The 21,244-nt window shown below is 40.3% G+C and overlaps 1 protein-coding gene across 16 annotated transcripts in view; it reads right to left on the reverse strand.

The window, feature by feature from the left end:
- Positions 1–21,244, reverse strand: part of GRIP1 (glutamate receptor interacting protein 1) — a 596,626-nt gene that overhangs the window by 155,837 nt on the left and 419,545 nt on the right. For all 16 annotated transcript variants that reach the window (XR_009555739.1, XM_060245026.1, XM_060245031.1 and 13 more), the window contains exon 2: positions 13,148–13,228. Coding sequence is in view for 15 of the 16 variants with exons in the window: in XM_060245026.1 (XP_060101009.1) it covers positions 13,148–13,228 (81 nt within the window). In the remaining variant the exon portion in view is untranslated. The remainder of the gene's footprint in view (positions 1–13,147; positions 13,229–21,244) is intronic.

The raw sequence follows: 21,244 nt of genomic DNA on the forward strand, positions 1-21,244 counted from the left end.
AAGCATCTTTTTAGGCGCACTTAATAAAATGCAATCTAATTTGACAAGCCAAATAGGTATGATTGATAATAAAATAGATGAAGTGCAAAAACAGCTAACAGATACAACAAAAGAAATATCAAATCTTACACATATTACAAATTCAATAGATGCCAAGCTGATTTCAATAGACAAAAGAATCACTACTATAGAAACTAAACAAAGGGTAGTTGAAAATCAGATCATAAAATTAGAACTAGATAAAGCAGAGAATATTCTAAGATTTTTGAACATCTCAGAAGATAAACAGGAAGACCTTTCATATTTAATTGCAGAATCATTAGTTCAGGCCCTGGGTAAAGAGGCAACAGAAATGGAAAAAGAGATAGATTATGTCCATAGAGTGAACTTATGTTATGCAAAAAAATCATGTATTGCCCAGAGAGGTACACTTGAAATTCATTTAGAAGGCAGATGAAGGAAGAGGTTTGGAGAAAATTAAGAAATCAATTAATTAAAATTAAACAACAGGATATTAAAGTAATGAAAGAGATTCCATGGCAGGTCAGACAAAGGAGAAATGAGTATAAAGTTTTAGCATCTTTCTTACAAGAGAAAACAATACCATTTAGATGGCTATTCCCAGAAGGACTTCTTTTTATGTCTCAGACTATAAGATATAAGATAGATTCAACCTTAAAACGTAAAGATTTTTTAGACAACCAAGCCAAAAGCTGGTTTAAGAAAAAAGGTGAAAAGAACTCTAGAAATTCTGAGAGATCCAGCCACACAGATCAAGAGCCAGAGAGGGACCAGGAATAAATTGCAAGAATAGAAACAAGACTACAAAAAAAAGAAAAGAAAAAAATCTATAAATAACAGAGATCTTTGTTGGAAAATAAGAAAATGGGTAATTAGTAATTTCTGGGAGAAGGCACACAAATGGATCCAAAACTGTTGAAACTCAGTATGGAGCAAAAGGGAATTAAAAAAGAGGGTAGACACATTGTGATAACATTATAACTGTAGTTAGAATTTTTAACGTAATTTACTGGAAACAAACTAGAGTACCAACAATTGAGGATCCGGTTGTAAATACCCTAGAGATTGCAGAATTAAGTATATTGACAAATTTAGTAAACAGTAAACTTATAATTGGTTATAAATGTAAATAAAGTAAAAAATACTCACTAGATATTGCTATAGAACCTGTATAAGTTGTATAACTCAGCATTTAGTATTGGAGATTAGATGGATATTTGCTAAAGGAGGTATACAAAATAAGGAATTTGCTCATACCCTACCTCCATACATATATACATAGAGAGCTGTATAAAAGGACCTATTTCGTTGTTGGGACATCGATGTTAAGTGAAAGTATTGTTTTGGTCACATACGGTAATTCTTTTTTGTGTGTGGATGTTGCTTTTAAATATAAAAAACCAATAAAATATTTTTTTTAAAAAAAGAAAGAAAAATCATACTATCTTTTTATACATTACAACAGCACAGGAAAGGAAATTCTCACATTACAATATTACAAGAAAGGTTCAATAAGCATCCTGATATAGGCTCATTTACTTCTAATAAAAATATTGTAGAGAGCGATTTGCCAGCAAACTCCAGAAGGCTTTTACATCTGGTTAAAGAAGTTCAGGACTGGCTTAAGCTCCTAATAAAAATATATATATTTGAGTGGTATTGAGTGGATGAGAGAAAAAAGTGTTGCAGAAGAGCATTTACACTGAATTGTTACAAAAGGCTGACAACCTTGAAATGGGAAGGACCAGGGCTTTTTTTTTTTTTTTTTTTTAAGCAGGAACGCACAGGAACGCAGTTCCACCTGGCATGGTGTCAGGAGCTGTGGTCTAATATGCAAATGAGCTGCTGCTGATATTGGATTTATATCCCACCCTCCACGCCGATCCTCAGAGCGGCTCACAATCTCCTTTATCTTCCTCCCTCACAACAGACACCCTGTGCGGTGGGTGGGGCTGAGAGGCTTTTTCTACCAAAAATCCCTGCACAGAACAATGGTGATGTCGGGGGGTGTAGCCTAATATGCAAATGAGTTCCTGCTGGGCTTTTTCTATAAAAAAAGCCCTGTGGACTACTCTTGAGAAAGTTCATTGACAAAATGAGCCTATATCCATGTGCTCATTGAACCTTTCTTGTAATATTGTAATGTGAGAATGGATCTTTCCTGTGCTGTTGCAATGTATAAAAAGATTATATGGTTTTTCTAAAAATGTTTTACTAAACATTGTTAGCCGGTACATCACAGTGTTTGTTTCTCTTATTGTTTGCTATATGTACTGTGATTCCATTTTGTTGGTTTTACTGCTTGTATTGAATATAAGCATTATACTCTGCAAAAGTTGATACTGTGAATCAAAGAACTGTGAATGTTAGCAACTTTACTAATAACTAGTTATTAGTAATTTCTGAAAAGGGAGGTGCCAGGGCTCAAATGCACCTGCAAGCCACACATTTTGATTTAGAAGGCCACCTCCATATCAGGAGTATGAAGATCTACTGCAGGCTAGACTGTTTGGTTATGGCTTGGTTCAGAGACAACAGCAAACCATTGCTTCCTGCAGAAGTCAAATTTGGTGACTGGGGAGGAGATTTACATCATAGGAGGCTGTGTGGGTCAGTTGTTAGAAAAGGCCTATCACAAAGAGTAAATACAGCACATGCATCTGGACAAATTATGAAAGTTAGCAAATGCCAGAGACAGAAGTATTGCCATGTAGCACTGAGTAAAAGAGAATTGTAAAGGAACTTCGTTTTGATCATTTGTCAAACAGTTCATACAGTTAGATATCCGCCTATCCCATTCTTTGAAACAGAAAGGGTTGTTGCCAACGTAAGTAGCAGAAATCACAAGCTTGCACCAAGTACTTTCATTACAGAAATGCTTTGGGACATAACCACATTCATATGTGTTTATAGTGAAAGATGCAATTAAAACTGACTGCAAAGCATATCATTTGTACAATGTAGAGACGTTCCAATTTTATTATCATATACTTATACTATTATCATCTCTATTATAGCCATTTTCCTGTGGCACAGTTTAATGGAAGTGTATCCCACTTATTCATGCCATTTTTAATATGTTTGGCTGAATATGATTTATTTAACAATAGCTGAAATCTTTGAGTCAGTTTTTACGTTGAAGGATGCAATAGCCAAATTGTTTAAATAGGCAGCAGATTCTAACGTTAGGAAAAAACCTTCTATGCTTTTAAAAATAAACACATTTAAGTTTTTTGTATATGCACTATCAATTTCATTAAAATGAGAATTTTGTGACTATATTTTTTTATTTATTTTTATTTATCTGGGATTTATATCCCGCCCTTCCCATCGAGTGGCTCAGGGCGGCTTACAACATATATAAAACTAACATAAAAGTATAAAATTACACTTTAAATTAACAATTCACAATATATAATTAAAATAAAACATTTGTTATAACTATACATAATTAAAACAGCCAGCAGTCGTAAAGCTACACTCCATTCAGCTTCAGGTAAAAATTCAGTATACAATATACAGCATTCGGTAGTCGGTATACAGGGCCGTTAGTTGTGGGCCAGCCGGAAGAGGACTGTCTTACAGGCCCTGCGGAATTGGGTGAGATCCCGCAGGGCCCTTACCTCCTCCGGCAGCTGGTTCCACCAAAATGGAGCCATTACAGAGAAGGCCCGGTCTCTTGTGATCTTCAAGCGGGCCTCCTTTGGCCCGGGGACAACCAAAAGATTTTGAGATCCCGATCTCAGTGCTCTCTGGGGAACATGCGGGGAGAGACGGTCCCTCAGGTAGGCAGGTCCTAGACCATATAGGGCTTTAAAGGTAATAACCAGCACCTTGTATCGAACTCGGTAGGATATTGGCAGCCAGTGCAGCGCCCGAAGTCCCGGCTGAATGTGCTCCCACCTTGGGAGCCCCAATAACAGCCGGGCGGCGGCGTTCTGCACCAGCTGCAATTTCCGGGTTCGACACAGGGGCAGCCCCATGTAGAGGGCATTGCAGTAGTCCAACCTCGAGGTGACCGTAGCATGGATCACCGTTGCTAGATCGTCGCGTTCCAGGAAGGGAGCCAGCTGCCTAGCCCGCCTAAGATGGAAAAATGCGGACTTGGCAGTGGCTGCTATCTGGGCCTCCATAGTTAAGGAAGGCTCCAGAAGTACCCCCAGGCTCTTGACCCTGTGCGCCGCCATCAGCGGCGCACCGTCAAAAACCGGAAGGGGTATTTCCCCCCCTGGGCCACGACGGCCCAAGCAAAGGACCTCTGTCTTCGCTGGGTTTAGCCTCAGCCCGCTCTGTTTGAGCCACCCAGCCACAGCCTGTGTGTGTGTAGAATTACACATACATATAGAATTACACACACACACACACACACACATGCATATATATGTATTTACAAAACTGTTTTTATATATATTTAACTCAATAGTCAGAGACATTTTTATCAAAAAGACCAGAATTCCTGTGGATTGAATCCTGAAAATCTGTCTGCTAGGAGAGCTACTTCCCTCTGATGGAAGGAACTATCTCCTGATGCAAGAAAATCCTTGGATCAGGAAAAGGCTTCTTCCATTGGAGGAAAGTGCCTCAGTGGGATTATGGTTGTTGAAAAGAGTGGGTGTCCCACACACCTGCCCTGCAAGCTGTGAATTTGCTGCTTGCAGGGCAGGAGCAGGCAGCCCCCCTTGAAAGGAGCAGGCGCCTGTATGCATGCCCTGGAAGCTGCTAATTTTCCATTTCTTTTCTTCCATTGGAGGAAAGTGCCTCAGTGGGATTATGGTTGTTGAAAAGAGTGGGTGTCCCACACACCTGCCCTGCAAGCTGTGAATCTGCTGCTTGCAGGGCAGGAGCAGGCAGCCCCCCTTGAAAGGAGCAGGCGCCTGTATGCATGCCCTGGAAGCTGCTAATTTTCCACTTGCAGGGCAGGCACACGTGGCACCTACTCTTTTCAAGTGAAAGCCATGGACGACTGTTGGAGCCCAGCCCCTCGAAAGCTGGGTGGGGTCTCCCCCCGACAGCTGGGGGTCAGCATCTGGGAGGAGCCTGAAAAATCAGGGGATCTCTCACCTCCACCTGGGGGCTGGCATCCCTAAATAGATCCATGGGATCTGATCCTGATTCTTGAGCAGTTTTGCAGATGCCATTTTTTTTCAATCCATTATCACAAGCTTCAGCTTCCAAAATTCCCTCTTTCTAAAAGTGCAGGTACATTGTCCTCCTCTTCAGTATCAAGATAATTCTATTGTTAGTAGGCAAGGTTCTACATAGTAAACCAACTTCCTAATCTATAGAAATCCCATAATCCTTGCAATTCCTGCTTCCTAGTAAATATTCTGCAGTGAGGGGGCTGCCACATCTGAAAACCACTGTCTCACATATACACAGATACCTGAGGGCCAGGTCACATGATAAGCTTGAAGTGGTTGCTATCAGGTGATAAGCTTATCATGACACAACTTGCTTTCAACTGAAGGGTAGTGCAACTAATGTGATAAACTTGTATCTGAAGCATGCTATTGTACTACTTATCACTTGAGAAACATGGTATGTAAACTGGAGCTGCTTGTCCATTAGATGGGATCAATTTCTAATTCTTCTTGGCTGATTTCATATCGGTAGCAAGCAGAGAAAAGACTGTCACTGATTAGAAAGTTTGTAACAATTTTCATTTGTAAGTAAAAGAAAAACTGTTAGCAGGATTACACCAAAACTGAAGGAAGGTAGAGGTCACACACAATTCTTGCAGTTTCTGGATCTCCAAAAAACAAGACGAAGTTGCCGTGGCGGAAAGTAGAAGGAGCTGTGAGTCAAAATGTAGCTGCACAGCAACTAGTGGGGAATCGGTCACTTGCTCCAAGAAAAGCAGATATCCAAGGGCCGAGCGACTGCTAGTGGGAATCTGGTAACAGTGTTAACACCCTTGCATACGCACACACACACACAAAACACATTTCCTTCTCCAAGGGCACTACATTTTAATTGTTTTTCAAAATAGTAATGCCATTTCATTCTTCATTCCTACTTAATCAGGTGCTGGAAGATCTCTCCCAACAGATAATGGTGACTTTTTAATCTGTTTTTATATGAGTAGAATAGGTTATTTAGAGAAATTAGTACTTGAAGGGCTATCATATAGAGAATGGTACAGAATTGTTTTCTGTTGTCCCAGAAGGTAGGACCAAAACCAGTGGGTTGAAATTTAATCAGAAGTTTCCGGTTCCACATTAGGAAGAACTTCCTGACAGTCAGAGAGGTTCCTCAGTGGAACAGGCTCCCTTGGGAGGTGGTGGGCTCTCCTTCCTTGAAGGTTTTTAAACAAAGGCTAGATGGCCAACTGACAGCAAAGCTGATCCTGTGAATTTAGGGGGAGGTATTTGTGAATTTCCTGCATTGTGCAGGGGGTTGGACTAGATTACCCTGGGGGTCACTTCCAACTCTATGATTTTATGATTCTATTGTAGGATTCTTTGGATCCCCTTTAGGAAGAAAAGCAGCCTACAAATAAATAAACATCACATATAAAATTAAAGTTAATATTACTCATGCAAATTGGGTTTTCTAAATTTATTTATTTATTTCTGTTGATTTATAGCCCGCCCTATCCCGTGATGGGCTCAGGGCGGGTTTCAACACAATAAAACAATCAAGCCAACAATAAAACAGAATCAAACAATTAAAAACAGATTAAAATTTAAACAAGTTAAGCCGTTTAACTCAGAGTTGATTTAAAGCGGCATGGAATGGTGTGGACGTATCAGTTAAATACAGCTTTTGTGTCAAGGATGTCAACTGTATTGGCCTAACTTAAGTAACAGTGCAGGGAGGCCAATTTGATGGTATAATGAGGTAAGGACATCCGCTTGCCTCAGCCATAGGCCTGGTGGAACAGCTCTGTTTTACAGGCCCTCCGGAATAGCAACTCCACACTTGATCACTGTACTCTTCTAGCCTTCTTAGCTGATCGGGACAAAAAACCCTGTACGCTGCTTTCATTGATTTGAAAAGCACATTTGATTTGATTTATAGACAATTACTATGGGATAAATTAGAATTAATGAAGATCAGCCCTTGATTACTATTCTTGATTTTAAAAAATTCCATCTGTCCACCTCTTGCCAAGTCAAATATTCAGAACGTGGACATTTAACAACCAAGATATTAACCCAGAAGGGAGTGAAGCAAGTCTGTTTCCTTACTCCCCATCTTTTAAATCTATTTCTAAATGATCTAGCCTTGTATCTGGAACCTGTTAATGACCATCCCCCCAATTTAAGGCCACACACAGTACCTCTTCTACTCTATACTGATCACATTACTATTCTTTCTTGTACCAGAACTGACCTCCTAAAATATTTACAAGTCTTCCACAAATTTTTCCAAGACAATTTATTAACTATTAACTACTCAAAATCCAAAATACTAGTTTTTTCAAAAAGATGGAAGCCACAAAAATGGACAATAGGTAACACTTAAATTGCTCAGGCAATTTTTCTATTCCGCCCATTCCCCATAGGGCTCACTGAAGATTTAAACTATAAACATCTTGAAACCAATACAGTTTGTGCCCATCCCTAATTGTCTTGAATATGCTTGCACATATGCAGTATAGCTGGCTCTACAATGCATATGTTATCTAGTTCATTTAAGTCACTGACTCATTGAAGTCTTGAAAAGAATTCAGCAGCAAAAAATCAAGTGAACAAGCTTTACTGAATTGCATAGTAAGCTGTACTCTTACCCATTCATAAGCTTTTAATTTGCCCTATTACTAGTTAGCATTTGGTGCAATGATTTCTGAAGGTTTCATATAGATAAATTAATGGGGAATTATATTAGAAGTGAAGAATCCAGGTTTTTTGAGTGTATGGTCTTGTGTTCTTCATACTGCCTGTCTTGTATTTTAAAACCAAGTCAGGAAAAGATATTGGATCTGTTGACTCTTTGTAGAACTTTGAAAGGGGCAGCTATTACACCTTTCTTAAAAACTCTTAATTAGCTAAGGATGAGGCAGTCAATTATAGGCTAGTCTTCAATTTATCTTGCTGAGGAAGATGATAGAGTTTGTGGAATATGTGCAGCAGTCTCTTGGGTTCCTGGATGACACATGTGATGAACTCAGGCCCTTAGCCTGAGTAGCTGAGAAACAGGCTTGCAGCGATTGGCTGGAATGTTGCCCAAGCAATGGAAAAGTATCCTTTGGAGGTTTGCTTAGCAGAAAATCACCTCAGGATTTTTAGCCTAAGCCAGGGGTTCTTCAAGAGAAGTCTTCAATATACTAGTTTGAAGTGAAGACAGTGGGCTTAGGCCAGGCAGTTGTAAAACCAACTGGACGAGGGGCTGAGAGCAGCCAGAGTGGCTGGGCTCCTTGTGGCAGACAGAGCTGAGTGGACTCTGTCTGGAAAAGGGAGTTTTCAGACAGTTTGAAACTCTCTGAGGGAGATTTTGCCAGTGCATTAGGCAATCTCCAAGTACAAACTAGATCACACAATTACACAGTGAGGGGATAACTGGATTCTGGGGGTCAGCAGAAATACCCAAGACTCAGACCAGAGGTCTAGCTGTGGGGCTGAGACGCATCGATATAGAGGGGTGCAAGTCCTGGAAGATAGCTAGTGTGAAAGGGTCTGTGAGGGAGAATACTGACACCAGTCAGGAGTTCTCTATGCATGTGTGGAAAGAGTGATTTAAGTTTGTTATTTATATGATTTAAAACTGCCTAAGTTAGGGTAAAATATCTGAAGAAACAGCATTCTGAGTGCCTAGAAGGCCCAGACAGCCTTTGTAAGTAGAGTCTAGTGGGACTCTGAAACCTGCCTGGTTTATTGTTTATTTTAAAGATATTCTGCCAAAGTCTTGTTATATTTTTACCTCAGCCTGACTAATCTCTACTCTCTGTAATTGAATTATTCTGCCAACCAGCTGCCAACTGATTTATCTTTTTAATAGTGAATAGTCATAATCAACATTTCAATAGTGAATAGTCATAATCAACATTATTTCATCCCTCTCCCTTGTCTTTTGTTACCTAATAAATATTTTGGATGTTAACGTTAAAACCGTCTGGTGCCAATTATTAGCAAAGCAAAGCAAAGCAAATTTTATTCTTATATCCCGCCCTCCTCCGCCAAAAGGCGGGCTCAGGGCGGCTCACAGACATGGCAAGCCATGATTTGGTTAAAACAGATACACAATGATTTAAATGGTACAGTTATAAATTAATTTAAGTTTAAAAATATAAAATATAAAAATATAAAAATAGATAGAAATAGGTGCTATACTTCTATCGGTCACAATTTACGCATTATCATACATCAGTTCCAATTACACATGAGGTGGCTAAAATTACAATAATTAATCAGTTTGGTCTGGTCCTGTTTTAAATGCGAGCTGAAAAAGAGGTTTTGCAAGCCCTGCGGAACTGGTTCAAGTCCCGCAGGGCTCGCACCATCTCTGGAAGTTGGTTCCACCAACGAGGGGCCATTAGTGAAAAGGCTTGCTCCCGAGTTATCTTCAGTCTGGCCTCTCTTGGCCCAGGGATTTGTAGGAGGTTTTGGGAGCTGGATCTTAGTGCTCTCTGGGGAATATATGGGGAGAGGCGGTCCCTTAGGTAGGCAGGTCCTCGACCATATAGGGCTTTAAAGGTGATAACCAGCACCTTATAGCGAACATGGTAGACGATCGGCAGCCAATGCAGATCCCGCAGCACAGGCCGCACGTGTTCCCATCTAGGTAGTCCCACCAGCAGCCTGGCCGCCGCATTCTGCACTACCTGAAGTCTCCGTGTTCGACACAAGGGCAGCCCCATGTAGAGGGCATTGCAGTAGTCTAATCTTGAGGTGACCGTTGCGTGGATCACAGTTGCTAGGTCGTCGCGTTCCAAGAAGGGAGCCAACTGCCTCGCCCTCTTAAGATGAAAGAAGGCGGATCTTGCGGTGGCAGCTATCTGGGCCTCCATTGATAGCGAGGATTCCAGTAGCACCCCCAAGCTCTTGACCCTGCGCACTGGTATCAGTGGCGCACCGTCAAAGGCCGGCAGAATGATCTCCCCTCCCGGTCCGTCTCGGCCCACGCAAAGGACCTCAGTCTACGTTGGATTCAATTTCAACTACGGTATTACTAGTTCTGACAGGATTTCTGTGAGTCTGACTGAGGGAAGGTGACCGGGGAGAAATTTAAAGTGGTCACCTCCCGAGTAAAGCCTCTGACCGGGTTCCTCACAACACATTTACCCTTGGCCCATTACATCAAGCTTAAACCCTGGGTTTTGAACAATTATGACTTTAGTTGTACTATGGGCAATCTTTATTTGATGCTGGACAGGGAACAGTCATCCCTGTTGATACTGTTATATCTACAACTTTGACACAGTTGACCACTACATTCTTATAATTCTGATGTGGGAATGTGTGTGCTAAGTGTCTTCAAGTTGCTTCTATCTTTTTCTAGTGCCTTCATGGCTACCCTTTGCAGTCTCAAACTCCTTCCAATTTCTTGGTTGCAGTCTCCCTTTTGGTTGATGATGGAGCAAAGGAATAGACAATCTTGAACAATTTCAGCCTTAAAGTTGTGTAATTCCCCAGTAATCATTACTTTTGTCTTCTAAATGCTCAGTTGTAATTCTGTTTTTGACATTTTCATCAGTAGTCGTTTCAAGTCTTCATTGTTTTCTGTCAGTAATGTGGTGTCACCTGCTTACTGCAAATTATTAATGTTGCAATATTGCAAATTTTCACTTCACCCTTGTCTAAATCTAGTCCAACATTTCCCTAGGTGTATAAGAGCCAGAAGAACTAAGCACTGATACAACCCTTCCTGCCCTCCTTCTCATGATCTGCCTAATTCGTAGAATCAGCATTGCTGTCAGATGGCAATCTAGCCTCTGTTTAAAAACCTCCAAGGAAGGAGAGCCCACCACCTCCCGAGGAAGCCTGTTCCACTGAGGAACTCCTTTAACTGTCAGGAAGTCCTTCCTAATGTGTAGCTGGAAACTTCTGATTTAATTTCAACCCGTTGGTTATGGTCTGACCTTCTGGGGCAACAGAAAACAATTCTGCACCATCCCTCTATATGACAGTTCTTTAAGTACTTAACAATGGTGATAATATCACCTCTCAGTCATCTACTCTCCAGGCTAAACACACTTAGCTTCTTCAACCTTTCCTCATAGGACTTGGTCTCCAGACCCCCTCATCATCTTCCTTGCCCTCCTCTGGACATGTTCCAGCTTGTTATATCCTTCTTAAATTCTGGTGCCCAAAACTTGACACAATACTCTAGGTGAAGTTTAACCAGAGCAGAGTAAAGTGATACCAACACTTCACTTAATCTGGACACTATACTTCTGTTGATACGGCACAAAATTGCATTTGCCTTTTCACCCACCTCATCACACTGTTGACTCTTGTTTAATGTATGGTCCACTAAGACCCCTTGATCCTTCACACATAGTACTGCCAAGGCAAGTCTCCCTCATCCTATAATGATGCATTGGATTTTTTCCTACCTAAATGCAGAACTTTACATTTATCCCTGTTAAATTTCATTTTACTTATTTTAACCTGGTTTTCCAGCCTGTCAAGATCATCCTGTATCCTGTCTTGTCTTCTACTGTATTTGCAACCCCTCCCAATTTAGTATCATCTGCAAATTTCATAAGTATTTCCTCTATTCCTTCATCAAAATCATTTATAAAGATGCTGAACAAAACAGGTCCCAGGACAGACCCTTGAGGCACTCCACTTGTCATTCCTCTCCAAGAGGATGAGGAACCATTCACAAGCACTCTTGGGTGAGATCTGTCAACCAGTTACAGATCCACCTAACGGTAACAGGATCCAAACCACATTTTACCAACTTGTCAACAAGAATAGCATGTGGAACCTTATCAAAAGCCTTACTGAAATCAAGAAAAATGAGGTCTACAGAATTCCCCTGATCCAGAAAGGTAGTAAATTTTTCCAAAAAATAAAAGAGGGAGAGAGACATTAGTCTGACATGAATTATTCTTAAAAAACTCATGCTGGCTCTTAGTGGTCACAGCTGTCCTTTCTGAATTTTCCAGTTTGAAGATTTGTTCTAAAACTTTTCAAAGTATAGATGTCAAGCTGATGGGTTGGTAGTTACCCAGACCCTCCTTTCCCCCCACCTCCAGGCTTCTGACACCTCACCTGTTCTCCAAGAATGCTCAAAAATAATGATCAGAGGCTCAGAAATTATGTTGAGTGAAACTGACTAGAAGCAGCAGGGGCTGGGGAAAGCTGTGCTGCTGCCTCTGGTCAGTTACACCCCCCAGGAAGTTGAGGGAGGAGTATAACTGACCAGAAGGCAGGGGGCTGGGTAAAACTGTGCTGCAACTTCTAGTCAGTTTCACTCCCCTCCAAGTTTCCTGGGGGGTGAAACTGACCAGCAGCTGCAGGGCAGTTTCCCTTTTTTCCCCCAGCTTGACATTCTCCTAGGAGAGGTTTACTGGGGGCACCTGCTTTGGGGGGATATAGCTCAGACCCCTGAAATCCAACTTGCACCAAACTTGGAGAACTGGTAGAGGAGAGTCTGCTGAAGAGTTTGTCACAAGTTATCTCTAGCTCATTGGGGGGGCTGTTCCACACTTTCCCAAACTAAATGAACCAATGAACCACAAGTCAAGAATTTTTTTAAAAAACATGAATCAACTTGAACCAATGAACTGTGCAATCCAATGAACCACAAAATGAAATGAACACATTCCGTGCCCATCCTTAATCTCTGTATCTAAATATATGATAGAATATATGATAGAATTAATGACACATACATAATGTTCTACAGCATTTGCCCACTGCAAAATTTAGACTATCAAGAACTTGCTCTTGTACTGTTCAGTCTTCCTACATAAAGTGCAAAGTGACGTGTGACACTGCAGGGGTAATTTGCAGGGCCTATTTCTGCTTTCTTTTGCCCACCTCCAAGCTTCTGGCACCTGTTGTTGTAATAACAACCAAAGGATAGTTTGTATTGTAGTTAATTAGAAGTTACAGCTTTAACCTGTCCGATCAATTTGAAGTGATTTTCAGAGGAAGAACAAAGGTTACCTAATTTATGCAATTTCCTCACAACAGTAGGATAAGAATTATTTGAAACTGAAATAGCAATATACCTGGAATACTTTGTCTCCTTACAGCTAATGCTCCTTCAGGTGGTTTTGTCTGGTTTGCAGATTTAGTGTATGGACTCTCATCTGAAACAACAGAAAATGTTAACAATTTCAGTGGCAAGTTATTATGTGTGGCTTACATTTCTACTGACTCCACAGATGCTGCTGCACTGCAGTAAGAGAAACACTTATTTATATATCAGGATTAGAAGAATTTCACTATACTCCCATTTAAATGCACAGAGCCATCATGGCCATCTCTCTCACATGACTCTCTAACAAATTTAAAATGAATGTGAAACATAATGCTTCATGGGTGTCCATTTATTTGAGGTGTATAAAGTGAGAAGGCATTGCAAGTATGCCTTTGTTCTCACACACAGAAAATAACTGATCAGGAATAGATTATTCTATATTTTAGTCACAACATGAAGAACTGCAGGCACATCTTTCAACATACAAAGGTGCTTCATACTGAATCGGGTAATTGTTCTGTCTTTCTCAACATTGTCTACTCTGACTCATAGCTATCTCAAGCGCAAGTCCTTTCTGGCTACCTGAAATTCTTTAACTGGCAATGCCACTGACTGAACATGCACGTGCTTTGCCACTAAACTATACTCTTCCCCCATCCTTGATAATATGAATTAGAAATCTTGTGGTGTGAAAACCACTGTTGAGTGATATATGGAGTGGGGAAATGGCACATAAAAAGGTTTTCCAATTCCATTTCAAATCACTTTCTCCATAGAGGCTTTTCATGGTAAAGGGGTGTCAGATGACAGTTACGTTCATTTGAATAAAGTGTAGTTTCTTTGGGAAGCATCAGAAGCCCAAGTGAAAGAGAAATATTTACATAGCAGGTAGTGGGAGGTTTCTGTTACTAATATGCCTTCATAGAAAACTGTACTATTTTACATCTTTTAAAGAGAACTCTGCACTAAAATTTGTCACTCTTACATTCAGTTATTGAGGCAGGATAATATATTCTGTACAACAACTATACTATAAAGCAGCTGTATTGTAGTAGCAATATGAGAATCTTTCACAGATCTGTCCTTTAAAATTTAGTTCTCTATGTGCACTGCAAGTGAACTTTTTTTAAAAAATGGTGAACAATATATTTAAAGGGGGAAAAGCTATTTAAGTCCAGTACTAGCTTGACTAAACTGTTTATATCCAGGATGCAGTGTTAAGGGGTGCTTAAACATCATTAAGGGTTGTTGAGAATCAAGAAATTGTCTGCAGAATTTGAAGCATTTACTTGAATAGCATTTACTTCCTTTGCTCAATAAGCAATAAAGATAATAGAAGATTAGATTCCATTCTGGTTCTCAAGCAGCTCTTGATGTACCATCAAATATTTCTGTTTGCAGTTTTTTTCTTTGAACAGTGATTGCCAATTAACTTTAAACCACATGCTTAAAAAAGAAATGAATAAGCACATCAAAGACTAAAGTTATCTAGAGTGTCATCCCCAAATGCAGCAGAATACAGCAAATTAATAAAATATTTTTTTCTTTTAACTGACCCTCAGGTTTCCCCCCCCTGTCCTGATTACAGTATTTATAACATGTTACATCTAGGATTCCTTCAGAAATCACTTCAAAGAGGGAAGGTCATTCTTCTTTATGCAATATGAAAGATGAGTTTTTGTGAATGTAACAATATATCCCATAGAGGAGGAAAAAAATCTGGGGAAAAAATCTCCCGGGTTGCCTGCCCTGTCACAAACTCCATTTCTATCACCATATTCCATTCAGTAAGGTAAAATCTGTACTTTTTTTTTTTTAAAGAACAGATTGAAAATCAGGAAGAATCAATTATGCTGACATACAAGTCTTCTCTTTCACGGAAAAATATGGAATAAGAACATAATCATTAGGGCAGAATGGATTTATCTGGCTCTATTTGCTGCTGTTCCTTGGACTCACTCCACTCAGCATTCCACTTATCTTTCCCTCCAGTTTAACATAAGAATCTCAAAAATTCAGATATCAACATGTGTCCAGTAGTTTATGTATGTCTATGCTGTCAAGATGCAACTGACTAACAGTGACTGTAGCAAGGTAAGTGAGTAGCAGAGGTGGTTTGCCATTGCTTTCCTCTGCAGAGTCTTCCTTGGTGGTCCTCCATCCAAGTACTGACCCTGCGTAGCCTCCAAGATCTGACAAGATCCTTCTCTATGCAGTGGCTTAATTTCCACCTTTTAAGACCAACAAACTTTTATTCAGAATGTAAGCTTTCGTGTGCATGCAACCTTCTTCAGACGAGGAATGAGGTACAATAAGCAGAGCTACACATAGCTGGTGGGGTTAGAATGCAAAGTAGTACAAAGTTGAAATCCAATAACAGAATAGTAAAATTAACAAATTTAGAAAACCTTTGATCTGGGTTGCATTAGCGTGGGAAACCAATAAAATGGTAACATGCCATAATGTGAGAATGTATGTTAATTATTCTATTGCTAATAAGCCTGGGTAATGCAACCCTTATCAAAGGTTTTCTGAATTTGTTAATTTTACTATTCTGCTATTGGATTTTGACTTTGTACCACTTTGCATTCTAAAACCCACCAGCTATATGTAGCTCTGCTTACTGTACCTCATTCCTTGTCTGAAGTGTGCATGAACATGAAAGCTTACATTCTGAATAAAAGTTTGTTGGTCTTAAAGGTGCTACTTGACTTCTGCTTTGTTCTACTGCTTCAGACCAACACAGCTGCCCACCTGGATCTATTTAATTTCCATCCTTTAGCTTAGATCCCACAGAGTATTTCTGCAGGTGGAGGGATATGTGTTCATGGAACAACCTGAAATCCTGATCCAGGGAGCCTCATTTTAGGCTGCTGAAGAAGGGGAAAGGCAAGAAAGTTGCATTCTGTGAGTGCATATCCCTCTGCCTGTGGAAATATTCTGTGGGATCTCAGCCTTTGGTCCTTGTCTTCCATATTTCTACCTTACGAATGTTGACAACTTTTGGCGATACTCAGCATGCAGGTGCTGATCTGACCATATCAATAAGATTCCTTTCTGCAGTGTACTTTATCGGTAAGACAGAAATAGCAGGAGATGAGAATGAATACAAGGAAATTAAAATAGTAGGAACCAATCTGCTTGCCATTATTTCTCAAAAGTCTGAAAATTCAAAGATTGACAGATTTCCTATGGTTTTACTCCTCAAACAACAAAGGTAATTCGAAACCCTGAAATGTGAACAGTATTTTCAAGGGGAAATACATAAAGGGTCCCTATTTATTGCATTGGGGAGTAAGCATGGCCTGAAATATGGTGAGAGGGGCAAAGGGAATGGTGGGAATGTGGAGTATCACAAGACAGTGCAACAATTGCTGATCTTCAATACAGCCTAAAATCTTAAAATAAAAGTGCATTAAAAAAAAGTTCCAACTGTTTGTCAAATGCTTTTGCAGCCATTGGCAAGAAAAAAAACCTGGCGGAAAAAAGAATCAGGTTTATTTCTTACAGAGAACCAGGAAAAATACTGCCATCACTTTTTGTTTTATATACTTTTTAAAAATGTAAGCCAGAATTCAGAGAATGGATTTGGACCACACCTAATGAGGGCTGAGGAAATGGATAGGTTGAAAGAAAACAGGTAATTTCAGGAAACATTAGTTATGTTTCCCGACAGTTTCCCAGAACTTCCAGTAGGAATGACCATAGCTTTTAAATTCAGTATGTTTTTTTTCTTTTCAAAAGATTTGACCGTTCGCTTTATATTTATACTTACATTAGTTTGCTTTCATTACTATATTTGTTCTAATTTTCATTGATTGAAATAAAAATATACTACAAGCTGTGATTCCTGTGTTTTGTGTCCAATCTGAATCATGTCATTAAGCAAAATTCTGAAGTATTTCAGAAAGATAGGAAAACAGGTCCTAGTTTTACAAGTAATTGAAGGCAAAACATATTTCAGGTTGTAACACATTTGTTTTCCTCTAATATGATGATAGACTCTGGTAGAAACCACAGGCTGTCCTGTGAATATTCCTGTGCATTTCAATTAGTGATGCACATTAAGACCCTTGGGTATTTGTTATGTATGTGGACTCAAGGGAAGACTTCGGGTGTTCCTGCCGGGCTCATTGGAGCCATATGGACTGAGCTTGGGGACTTGGGAATAAAGGGCCGCAGGATCCAAATCTCTGCAGCCCTAGACCAATCGCAAGCCCCCCACTGGTTTAAATGACCCAATGACGTGCTTGTGTGGGAACCCAGAGATGTATATAAGTTGGACCCCGTAGACCTCATATCCAGTCTTGTAATGTGACCTTATACTATGTAAGGAACCCAGAGATGTATATAAATTGGGCCCTGTAGGCACCATATCCAGTCTTGTAATGTGACCTTATACTATGTAACTCCTATTAAAGAGCTTGTTATCACTTACTCCGAGACTCCTCCAAGCATAGAACCCACTATACAATAGTATTAGAATCCCATCCAGACAAATTCACTATTTTTGTATGGGGTAGGCAGATTTTAACTAACTGACACTAAAGAATTCTAATTAAATGAAAACAAAAGGAGGTAGAGGAAAATTCTCATTAATATATCTAATTCTGAACTTGGCTAAACTTGTGGATACTTAAATCTATGGAGTAGGGCCATGTGCAGACTACAGATTAACTTTATATGAAATGTTGTTCAGATAAATGTTAGTATGTTTACAAAAGCATTTTACAAACATCTGAAAAAGAATGTTATTGCCAATCCTTATATCAGAGTGGATGGATGATCAACCAATTGCAGTAAGTAAAACCAAAATGATGATTTATGGGGGCTGTGGGTCTCAAGATTAAGAAAACCAACAAGGAACAATGTTTATAGGCAGCTACTTGCTATTAATAACTAGATAGGACTTTTAAATTTGAAAAGTGTAATGTAATTTTTATTAGATTTGACTTCACAAAACCTGATAATACCCATTTTAAAGAATGGATGAATGAAGCTAAAAGGGTTTGAGGGCACCTACGCAGGGCTGGAATTCTAGCAGAAACTCATTTGCATATTAGGCCGCACCCCCTGATGTAGCTAATCTCCAAAAGCTTACAGGGCTCTACTGTAAGCTCCAGGAGGATTGGTTACATCAGGGGTGTGCGGCCTAATATGCAAAGGAGCTCCTGCTAGAATTCCACCCCTGCACCTACCTAGCAGAATTATTCCACTGAGCCAACTGAAGTTAGTGAATTTCAAGTATTTCTGTACTGAAGTGCACTGTTAGCTAATATGTAGCAAGAAGATATGAAAATAGCTTTCCCAGATCCACATCTATCTAGCTATTGAGACATTATTTAGTAACACTAAACAAATTAAATGCTTATTGGCTAAGGAATCTAATCATGTTTATGCTATATTAGCACATGGGCATATGCATGCAAATGTAACATGCAACTTTATTTCTCTGATTTCCAGGAAATTCATTTTGCAGGTGTCGATATCTACAACCACAGTGGAAATGGGATCTCTGTGTAGAAGTGTTCCTTGAGCTGAATTAATTACAAGAGTAGTCTTTTTTTAAAAAAAAAATCCCTCTGGTTGAGAGATTAGGCAGCCTGCGATAAACAAACAATTTCCAGCAAGTCATTATGTTGTTCTGAGGCAACTGCTGTGCCAGCAATTCCCCTAACTCAGTGACTGCAAAAAATGCTTTTTATGCAGCTAAGAATTGCATTTTCTATTGATAGAAAAATAGATATCTAGCTCATTTTGAGGGGGTTTATTTATACAAGCTATCAGGTTATCAGAACATTTTCACCCATGTTTTTGTAATAAAAATGGTATGAAAACAGCTACCGTATTACTGTCATACAAATTGCCATAACATTTTATCTAATCCTATCTTAGTAGGTATTGTTATCATGGATAACTGTGATTATGTCCCCCTCCCCATTGTACTTAACCTGATTAACAGTTTTGGGGAACTTGAAAGCTTGCTATTTCATGATATTTTTGTTGGTCTCAATAAACATTGCTGTCAGATAGCCTTTGTTTAAAAACCTCCAAGGAAGGAGAATCCACCACTTTCTGAGGAAGCCTGTTCTACTGAGGAACCATTCTAACTGGGGAGGTATTTATGAATTTCCTGCATTGTTCAGGGGGTGGAACTAGGTGACCCTGGGGATCCCAACTCTATGATTTTACTTCACTGAGTTGTTGTGAGTATAAAATGGAAGAGAAAACAATAGGGGTCCCAATCCTCCCGCTCTGGCGGGAGACGCCAGGTTTTCCAGTCTCTTCCCCCGCTCCCCCCAAAAACAGCAGCGGGGGGAGGGGAGGGGAGGGAAACGGCGCCTTCTGCAGATTCAGAAACGAATCTGACTCTGCAGAAGGAAGTTCTGAGGAAGAGGTGTGCGTGCGTGTGTGAAGCGGCACGCGCAGGTTTCTGTCGCATGCGCAGTGGCTGAGGCTCTGTTCGAGAGAGCGCGCCATGCCGTTGAGGAGCAGGCTGAGGGAAGGCGGGTCGGCCAGCTCGCGGCTGCCTGGCCTTGGTCTGTGGCGGCTCCGGCGCCCGCAGGACGTTCCAGAGTCCCCGGGGCTATGACCTGCCTCCCTGGCTTCCTCAGCGGTGGCTCTCCCTGCGCCGCCCTCCGCTCCCTAAGTTTCCCCTCCTCGCCTCCACCGGGCTCCCCGCGCCTTCCTCGGCGCAGTCGTCGCCCTCGCCACGGCACCTCAGCGTGGAATCAGTCGTCCCTGGGATCTGTGACTGTCAGCCATGAACACAGATGCCTGTCTCTTGATGAAATTAGATGGGGGTATGTGAAGAGAGCAAGCACACACACACACACACACAGAGCTCTTATGGTTTTTTCTGTGTGCTACACGATAGTGATCTGTTTGGAAGCTACAATGCCTTTTAAAATTTAACTATGCCTCTCTTCTTATATTTCCTTCTGTATATAGTAGGCCAAGGGCTATTTTAAGTTTTAGATTTGGAAACATGTTTTCTTTCTGGCATGATTAGGGCTGTTTGTTTTCTGCCAGCTGCTGGTTAATATTTGGGGGGGGGGGGTTAACATTAGAATAGGCAATAAGCAACTTTAGCTTGACATATATGTAAATGAAGAGTTATATGAAAATAGTCTGTGCCCTATTTTGTGCCCTCAGAGTTCTTGTTTCACATTCACAGTAGAGGAGCTTTTCCTTTATAGAGTGTCACAAGATTGCTAGAAACTATTTTAATAGCTATTTTTGCCATTTTGAATGTGAAGTAAGGTATAAAAACAGCAGGTTGGACCAGGGGGTCCAATTCTATGAGCCCCAAAAGAAGGTGCCCCTATCCTTCATTATTTCCTATGGAAGGAAGGAATTGAAAAGGTGTGCTGTCACTTTAAATGTGATGGCCAGAACTCCCTTTGGAATTCAATTCTGCTTGTCACAGCCTTGATCTTGGCTCCACCCCTAATGTCTCCTGGCTCCACCCCCAAAGTCTCCTGGCTCCACCCCCAAAGTCCCCAGATATTTCTTGAATTGGACTTGGCAACCCTAGAAAACAATATCAACTGAATGGTCTGCACTGCGGGGAAAGGTGGGGTATAAATGAAGTAAACAAAAATAAACAAGTAATATAGTCACAAGGGAACAGTCTTTTTGTTTTAGTGCACTGGGATAACTGTGTGGATGATTTGCAGTTAGAATACTATTAACTGGATTGTGTTTTTTATTGGCTTATTTATATTGTGTCCTTCTTAGCCCAGTTTAGGGTGAGCTTGTCAAAGCTGCAAAGCTTATCAGTGTTGGTCATGGTTACTACTTGGATGGGAGACCACCAAGGAAGACTAGGGTTGGTATGCAGAGAATGGCAATGGCAAATCACCTCTACTCCTCTCTTGCCTTTAACACCCTGTGGATGGGGGTTGCCACGAGTTGCAACTTGATGGCACATTATTTATTATTCTTTCCTCTACTCTTGTAAGCTGCTTTTAGTCCCTTTAGGAAGAGAAAAAGAATGTAATTTTTAAAATAAATATTCTATCATCCCACCTACCCCTCCAATATACCTTAACTTAGAAATTTCATAATCTTTTTAAAAGAGCTTTCGTTAGTACTGCACAAAACCAAATTTGGCTTTAGAGAT

Source organism: Heteronotia binoei, chromosome 8 (genome assembly GCF_032191835.1).
Source record: "Heteronotia binoei isolate CCM8104 ecotype False Entrance Well chromosome 8, APGP_CSIRO_Hbin_v1, whole genome shotgun sequence".
Classification (NCBI taxonomy): domain Eukaryota; kingdom Metazoa; phylum Chordata; class Lepidosauria; order Squamata; family Gekkonidae; genus Heteronotia; species Heteronotia binoei.